Below are 9242 nucleotides of genomic sequence, written 5' to 3'. Positions count from 1 at the left end.
ATATTATCATAAAATGAAGGTCCCTCTAAGTAAAAATTGATTTGGGTTGGCTCAAGTTATCTTTTCTAGTAAGTAAAAAAAAGTGAGAAGTTATAAAAATATTTTCCTTTCCAAACTTTTCCTGAAAATTCCCACAATCCAATCAGGTTCTAAGGTTCGTTTCGATTGCACGAATTTTCTGGAAAAGTTTGGAAAGGAAAATGTTTTGGTAAAAGTTCCTACTTTTTTTACACACTTGAGAAAAAGATTTGAACAAACTCCATCCAATTTTTACTTAGAGGAAACTTTAAGATAATATCCATCTAAATTAATCACAATCATATCATTTTTCTCTAAATTGTGGAAAGAAAAAGTTTTCTCAAGAAAAAAAGTTCCATCATAATTTTTTTTCTTGCAATCCAATCATATCATTTCAGATTGGAACTTGCTTCTCTGAAAAATATTGGAAGATGCTACTCTGAAAAAGCATTGCAGTTTGTTTTTAACTTCTCTCTGTATCCTTTTTCTTCCGTCCATTTTCTATCCTCTCATCAATTGCACGTGCACTTTTACTAGTTTAGAAAAATAACCAAATGCACAAGCAGCTAGAGCACCTAAAGTACAAGAGAATCAGACATAAAGTCTATAAGAAAAGACATATATAGAAAATGAATCAAATTACAACAGCAGAAAACCATAGTTCAGATCCTAGATCATAATCATAAAAATCTAACAAAAGTCTTGTAAAACTATATAGAATTTAAAAATAGTGCCTACTATCAAATGCAATGGGAACTTATTCATTGAAAGATGTTTCTTAATACTGTGATCCTCCAAGCATAAATTCAAAATTTCGCTCCAAATTACAGGGTCTGGGTGAATGAAATAGATGCAACTCCTCCAATACCCAAGAATTCATATCAATATCATACTTAGAATAAACTTAAACAAAATCTTGAAACAAAACAAAGATAGCAAAAATATAAGAAAATCTCTCTCTCTCTCTCTCTCTCTCTCTCTCTCTCTCTCTCTCTCTACCATGAATCTGATGTTACCCAAGTGTCTGTAATACGGAGTGATGGTCTATTCATTGGGAGACAACGCTCGATACTGCCATTGCCTAAGTGACAAAACATGATTTCACTAACATCTACATTGTTCTTATGAATAAAATAGATGCAACTCCTCCAACACCCTAGAAATTTGGTAGTAGATGAGAATGATCTCCAGAACAACAGATCTTCATCAAACGAGCTTTTTATCTCAACCCATTGGGGAACACTTGGATCTAGTTTGAATAGTCCATATCGAAGATATTGAAAATGCTGATCCCAAGTCCTTCTGATTGTGAATAACTCCCCACAAGATTCAACCAAATTAGCTTGCCCATTGTAAATATCTTCTCTTGGTACAATGGCATTGCAGACTTTAAGAGGGGGACCGAATGCACAAGTTGTAAGTCCTTGCTTAACATTAATGGCATACAATAATCCGTTACAAAATGCAATATCCTTGTAAAATCGTGATCCCCATGTGATTCCGTTCCACTCTTCAAAGGCCGTCCATTTCTTATCTCCCAATCTACAAAAGACCAATACCTGCTCTGTAATGGCCACAACTACACAATTTGCAGAAATGGCTGTGTGATCAGAAGTAGGGGCTGATGACAGAATAGCCTTGCTAATGTAGCTTCCAGTGTTGCTTGACTGGTGGCGAGGGCGGGATGGAAGTTGAATTTGTTCTCTTGAAAACATATTTAAGAGATAGTTCCTTCCATTAACTTCACTCATGATCATCTAGCCCTTGTAAGAACCACGACATTGGGGTGCGCGAATCTCTGGCAGATTTAGCTTGTAAATTCTATCCTCAGATGGACTATAGAAACCTCTAATCTCATTCTTTGAAAACTTGGACAGCATTATCCATGGTAATTGAGGCACCGGAGGGTAACACTTCTCAGCAACTACTGATCTCCATGAGCCACAGACGGCGCCAAACCGAATGTAATCGGATAGGATTAGCCGCTTTAAGATGAGTTCCATGATTTCCTTGGGAAGTTGAGACCACATACTATCTTCTCTACCTGTGGGCTCTTCTCCTTTGATTTGTGAATATTTAACTCGTTTTCTAGTGATGAAGCTTCCCTAGAATATACATACCCCAAAGACTATTTTAGAGAAAGAAAGAAAGATAAATTTAGAAGGTAACAGAAAATAGAGAAAATAAAATTCTTAATACTTACGAGATCAGCCCCTAAGCTTCTTGGACTAGGCTCTTGTTTTCTTTTCGGGACTTTTCGCTTCATTTTCTTTCTCATAGAATAGGGCTGATTAAGCACCCCCGAACTCGACAGATAGATAAATAATCTATGGTAAGTCACCAACAATGAAAATCAAATCCTAGATTAACAAATCAAGATTAATTGTAGAAGGAAATTTTGATATTTCCTCTTCTCTTTCACAACGATTAGGGAAATCCAAAAAATTATACTAATAGTTGAGCAAAAGTGAATGAAGAGAAAAAGGAAAGAATTGAGATAGAGGATATCATAGTCAATTCTTTTCCTATTTTCTTTAACATTCTCTTTCACAGCGATTAGGGTATTCCAAAAATCTCTATGAAGAGATGTACAAAGGGAAGTCAAGGAAGTGAAAAAGAAAAGAAGGGAGAGTAAAGGCATACCAGAATCAATTCTTCTGTTGCTTCTATTCCCAATGTCAACGTTCCCTTCTTTCAGTCTTCATTCCCCTCTCTTTTACGCAGACTAGACCTCAGTCACCATAGGAATTCAAATCAAGATACATGAAAAGCCTTTTGAAAGGACAGAATAGGCCACTGATAACGGAGAGTACATGTTTTGGTAATTGGCATGAATCACCTCGTCTTACATGTTTTAATGAGATGTCAGAGCATTTTTGGAAATTGTATAAACCGCCTCGTTTTAACCAGCTGTAATAGCGTTTTTGGAAATTGCATATATCGCATTGTCTGATATGCTTAACCACCTATCTGAGCTTTTTTGACAGTTGTATAAATCACCTTGTTTTATATGTTTCAACCAGCTGTAAGAGTTTTTTTTTTTTTTTGAACCTGTATAAATCGCCTCGTCTTATATGTTTTAATTAGCTGTCGTAGCTATTTTTTGAAATTGTATAAATTGTGGGCGGTGATAAATTGAACCCCTTAGCGGAGAAATCGAGCCCCTTAAACATTTTACGTTAAGACGCTGATAAAGTCACCCCTGCCATACCCTATTCTCCCCCTTTTACTGTCAATTTGTCAAACAACGTATAGACCTTGAAAACTCTCTCTCTCTCTCTCTCTCTCTCTCTCTCTCTCTCTCTCTCTCTCTCTCTCTCTCTCTCTCTCTCTCTGTTCTTGGTAGGGCCAACAACTAGATGTGAATATATTCAATTCGGCCCCGTTCTTTTTTTACTTAGGATAGGCCCCTCTAGTCTGAAAGAGAAGAACTAAATGCACTAGAGGGGGGTGTCCCAAGTAAAAATAGGGGGGAATATATTAGTTCCCTTTGGATCTTTGAAAAGGTAGATTCACGCCCTTTTTTACTTGGGACACCCGCTATAGAGTAAAAGGGAAGTCCTAAATACACTAGAGCGGGCTGTCCCAAGTAAAAAAGGGGCAAATATATTACTTCCCTTTGGATCTTTGTAAAGGTAAACCCCGTTGTAGTTTTAAAAATACGTGCACGTGGAGACCATATACTTGGGCCCACTTCGCTCTCGAAATCCAAGCCATTCATTTGTTTGACACCAATGTAACTAGGTCTTTCTCAAAAAATCATTTCCATGTTAAATTTTGGAAGTTTCATCAATCTCAAATGATTTTCATTAATCATAACATGTTCTTATATAAGCATTACAGATAAAGATTAGAAAAGATTAGACTTATCTTAACTTTCCTAATCTCATCATCTAAGGATAAGGATTATCTTAGCTAAAGATAATCAATCTAAGAAACCTAGTCTCATCCTTTAATAAATCAATGGTCTGATATGATCTAACATATCTTAACATGCCCCCTTAAACGTATATTGATCGAAAATCTATATACATTTGATTACAATCAAATGTCCCCAATTGATGATAATAAAAAAAGTCCCCAAATAATTAGAAATAATGCACACCTAAGCTGACGACAAAGGACCACCAAGACGAAGGTCCACTGATGTAGATTGATGCTTCTTGCCGAACGTCCACAAATGGAGGTTGCCGCTTACAAGATGAATACGAAAGAGAGACTCAAGGCCTCAATGGACAATATGGGGCACTATGGCGAAAATGAGCCTCGATGGGCAAGACATCATGGGTCACTTAATTGTATTGATCTTCACGGAATTAGAAGAACTCTCTCAGGCACATAATTCAAGGGACTGAAGACCGAAGCACCTCAACTAAAGAGGGTAAATATTTCTATTTCAGGCACGCACCTCAACCTCAATGGAGGCACTTCAATTGGAATAGTTTGGATAATGATGATTTGGAAGAAAAAGAAGAAAGACAAGCAACAACTAGCAGCTTTATTAGGACAACAACTATTGGAAAACATCAAAGGTTATAAGAAATTTTGATGTAGGACGGTTCTTAGTAGTTTCTAGAGTATTCTTGATTTTGTAGCACATTCTAGGATATTCTAGCACTTTCTATTTTAAGGATTCTATCTTGGGTAGAAAGTAACGGTGTAGCGCCTATAAATATAGGACAAGAGAACAGCTGTAGGAGACATCTGATGGAATAAAATTTCAGTTTCTTTTATCTTTTCCTTGTAGATTCAAGGATTCTTATTTCTTCCTTGTGGATTCAAGGATTTTATGAACGAAGACGGTGTTCTTTTTCTTCAACCGGGTTGAAGACGATGATCTTTGCCTTTCCGCACGCTTCCGCCCACGTCAAATTTTTTTAAAAAGAAATTGGACACGGGAGAAAAAGAGGGGTGCAAATATCAAATTATGTATCTCTCATAAAGATAAGATAAGGCGGTGTTTGCAGAAACTGAGGGCAGTTGCAACCATGGCTTGAAATTTCGACCGAAACCTGAAATTTTCGGAAATGGGGTAAACCCGAAACAGTATAAAATTTTGACCGAAATTTTGAAACTTTGAAATTTTGACCGGATTTTTTTTCCTGAAATTTTGGTCCGAAATTTAAGGAATATCGCAAAAAATATTGATTATACCTATTATTTAATATCATCCTGAAATTTCTGTAATTTCAGCTGAAATATCGTGAAATTTCAGTTTTGGTGAGGACTGAAACGCATTTCGAAATCGAAATTTGAAACCATGGTTGCCACTAGGGAAAAAGTAGAAGAAAATGGGTTGCAGATATCAAGTTAGGATTTGTTATTTTGCTGAATATAAATATAAGGACAGAGCCAAAATAAGGGGGGCTGATTTCAAACCTTTATTCTCGTTAAAGAGTTGTTTCATGCATGTTTCAGCCCACTCATTTCTTCATACTAGAAAAAGTCGTGCACGCAGATTTCTAGAACCACCACACGCATTTCTATTTGCACTTGCTTAATCAAGACGCTCTCCCTAAAAATTCACTCTCCATTTGTATCTTCTCGTCGACAAGAAGCAGCAAATAGGTTTAGGGTAGGGATGACTAGTGACTAAGGCAATTTTTGTGGTGGATGGGGATCAGCATGTGTCACGTCCCAAACCCCCACCCTGGGCGTAGGACATAACAGCGTCGTACACCTGCAAGACAAGTCCTACAAATGTACAAGGCTACAAAGCAATTACATAAATAAACCTGGCATTCATAATTAAAATATCAAAATCTCAATAACACGCGACCCATTAAGTCAAATCAAATTTCATCTCTCCCCAGAGTCAAAGCAAAATAAAATAGTAAAGTCTTTACATCTTATTCAAAGTACTCACTTCGTAATAAACTGAAATATCTAAACTAATATCTGAGCCGAAGTCCAAATCCAAAGCTAAGCGTCATGTTCCTCGTTAACCTCACGAGGGTCAAGACCTGAAAAATGTTATATAACCACAGTCAGCTGAAAAGCTCAGTACATAATAAAGTACTACTCTAAGTACAGCCTAAGTATAACATGGTTCAATAGGGTCAGATAACAAAGTCAAAACTGAATACTGAATTCTCAACTGAACAGTGTGTAATAAATAAATAAATAAATAAATATATATATATATATATATATATATATATATATATATATATATATATATAGTGCATGTCAACAAGGTTCTAAATTAAGGGTGCAATAAAGCAATTTCAATTTCTAAGTTCGGGTCAAATTCAAAGGTTTTAGAATTCATATACACTTCAGAGTCATCGGTATGGTCCAGAAGACGTGTTATTGCTTATACACCGACAGTCCATGGTGTTGGAACTAGTTCCTCAAAGTTCAGATACAAGTTGACAGGGCCAGCGTTTTATCCCAATGACAGGCCAGAAGTTCCAGTGTAGTAACCCCACGGTGGGTTTCGGAATTTGCCAATTGTATTACCCCCATATGGCAAGGTCTCAGAAATATCCAAGCCTCCAGATAAGTGTTCAAATGGTATCCAAGTTTCATACTCAAATAGTTCAAAGTATTCAAATGGTTCAAATAGTTCAAATCTCAAAACAATAGTTTCAGAGGTTCAAAGTTCAGAACAAATATTCATAACAGTTATTTCAATGGTTCTAAAGTAGCAGTAGGTGAAACAAATGGTATGCTAAACTCAAAGCAAATTCAAAGGTTCAAAGATATCAGTACTTATTTCCAAAGTTAATAATGATTCCAAGTGAAATCTAAAAACTCAAAACAGATTCCCAAATTCAGGCGGATTCAAATGTCAAAGGCGCTCCAGTCAACTAGCCCTCAACTACTGTTTCACGGTGAAAACGTAGTTTTGCGCCCGCGCCAGTCGACTGCCCCTCTATTACTGTTTTTCGGCAAAACACAATTTCTGGGCGAGCCAGTCGACTGGTCCTACCATTCGACTACTCTACAAAAACTTGATTTTCTTGGGTTTTTACCTGATTTTCATAAAACTTTAACATCTCATAACTTTTTCGTTCGGACTCCAAATTGTGCGAGGTCGGATCCGATGGATTCGTATCGAGGAGAGGAAACCACCAAACCTGATTTCACACTCCGAATTCAAACATACTGTTTAAGAAAAATCGCTAAAGATTCTTATTCGAATCTCCAAAAACTCAAATTTCTGAATTCAGATTCTTTACCAATCGACTTTGAGTTCGTTGGAACCGTAAAATAATATTAGGTCCAAGAACTCAAGATCAATCCAAAGATTTCTTATTTCTAATCCATATTAATCACAGTTCTCCTTTCTTTTTACTTATCAAACCCTTATTTTAGGTTTTCTAATATTCCAAATCATTCATAGTTCATAAATGTTACCTAAGTTCGCAGCTTTGACTTCAAAATTGCAATCTCCTCGGTCTTCTTCTTCTCTTTCTCTGATTTCTGTCTCTAGGGCTGAACAAAACGTCTAGGGTTTGTTTAAGCCACAAAACGATGAATTTATAGGCTTTCTCAGGAACCCTAATCGAAGTCATATACAAACGGACAAAAACGCCCCTCCTTTAGAAGGGGAAACGAAAATTTTAAAGGGGGTATTTTCGGTATTTACATTCTACCCTCCTTACAAAAATTTTGTCATTGAAATTTACTAATGCGTACCTGAATTTTCAAACAGAAACTTATATTTCGATCTCATTTTCTCTTCCAGCTCCCAGGTGGCTTCACGTTCTGAGTGATTCCGCCACTGAACTTTCACATATGGAATAGTCCTTCGCCTGAGAAGTTGGTCCTTATGACCCACAATACGGACACGTTGCTCTTCAAATGACATATGTTTTCTCAGATTTAGAGGTTCCAATTCGATCACATGGTTCAGAACTGCTACGTACTTTCGTAACATAGACACATGAAACACATTGTGTACTCCAGACAACGACGGAGGTAAGGCCAGTCGATAAGCCACTTTTCCAATCTTTTCTAATATTTCATAAGGTCCCACAAATCTTGGGCTAAGTATTCCTCTAACCCCAAACCACATCACTCCTTTGGTGGGTGATACTTTCAAAAGTACCTTATATCCGACCTGAAATTTCAATTCTCTTCGTCTGACATCTGCATAGCTCTTCTGTCGGCTTTGTACCATTTGAAGATGCTCTCTAATCAACTGAATTTTATCCACTACTTACTGAACCAAATTCGGTCCAAAGAGTCTTCTTTCACCTACACCATCCCAACATATAGGTGATCTACATTTTCTCCCATAGAGGGCCTCAAAAGGTGCCATCTGAATGCTGACCTGATAACTGTTATTGTAAGAGAATTCAATCAAAGGAAGATGATCGTTGCAAGATCCTTTCAACTCCATAACACAAGCCCTGAGCATATCTTCTAAAATCTGGATAGTCCTCTCAGATTGCCCATCTGTTTGTGGATGAAAGCAGTACTGAATTTAAGGGAAGATCCCATTGCTGAATGTAAATTGTTCCAAAACTGAGATATAAACCGGGTGTCCCTATCAGATACAATGATCTTAGGCACACCATGATACTTAACTATCTGATCAACATACAATCTGGCCAACCTTTCAGGTGTCAAGCCAGTTCTAATAGGTATGAAATGAGCTATCTTTGTCAATCTGTCCACAATTACCCACGCGGAATCATTGCCTGAGAGAGTACGAGGTAGAGCCGATACAAAGTCCATCGTAATCTCCTCCCACTTCCATTCGGGGATAGGAAGTGGTTGTAGTGTTCCGAGTGGCCTCTGATGTTCTCCCAAATCACCTGACAAGTTAGACACTGAGATACATACTGAGCTATTTCTCTTTTCATATTATTCCACCAGAAATTTTTTTCAAGTCCTTATACATTTTTGTACCTCCAGAGTGTACAGAATAACATTAATTATGCACTTCCTTCAAAATTTTATTTTCCAAAACAGAGTCATACGGAACACAAATACGGTTACCAAGCATTAAGGCACCGTCATTGTGAATTCGGAATTCAGATTCAGATCCTTCTTCTAACTTATTTCTGATTTTACAAAGTTCTGGGTCGGATTCCTGAGCTATCCTGATTCTTTCTTGCAATGTGGGCCGAACGTGGAGTGCTGTCATCAGTACCCGAAAGTCTAGACCATAAATTTTTATTTATGATCTTCGGAGGTCTTCTAAAATATACTTTTGAGAAGTAATCAAAGTTGCCAAATTCACAGATGATTTCTGACTTAGAGCATCAGCT

At 37.0% G+C, this 9242-nt stretch overlaps 1 protein-coding gene and 1 long non-coding RNA gene across 2 annotated transcripts; both read right to left on the bottom strand.

Moving 5' to 3' along the window:
* Positions 1 to 757: 757 nt before the first annotated feature.
* LOC143857387 (uncharacterized) lies at positions 758 to 2852 on the bottom strand. The gene is made up of 3 exons (XR_013238647.1): positions 2662 to 2852; positions 2222 to 2345; positions 758 to 2123 (listed from the first exon to the last, which is right to left on the bottom strand). It is a non-coding gene; the product is annotated as an uncharacterized LOC143857387 (long non-coding RNA).
* A 3088-nt stretch (positions 2853 to 5940) lies between these two features.
* Positions 5941 to 8146, bottom strand: LOC143856957 (uncharacterized). The gene is made up of 2 exons (XM_077367238.1): positions 7663 to 8146; positions 5941 to 5981 (listed from the first exon to the last, which is right to left on the bottom strand). The coding sequence occupies exons 1-2, from the start codon at positions 8144 to 8146 to the stop codon at positions 5941 to 5943; spliced, it is 525 nt and encodes a 174-aa protein (XP_077223353.1).
* Between the last annotated feature and the right edge of the window lie 1096 nt (positions 8147 to 9242).

The sequence above is a fragment of the Tasmannia lanceolata genome, unplaced genomic scaffold, assembly GCF_043159265.1.
Source record: "Tasmannia lanceolata isolate RefF3 unplaced genomic scaffold, GAP_Taslan_0.1 ptg000024l, whole genome shotgun sequence".
Taxonomy (NCBI): Eukaryota; Viridiplantae; Streptophyta; class Magnoliopsida; order Canellales; family Winteraceae; genus Tasmannia; species Tasmannia lanceolata.
This window is presented reverse-complemented; position numbering and strand designations above follow the sequence as displayed.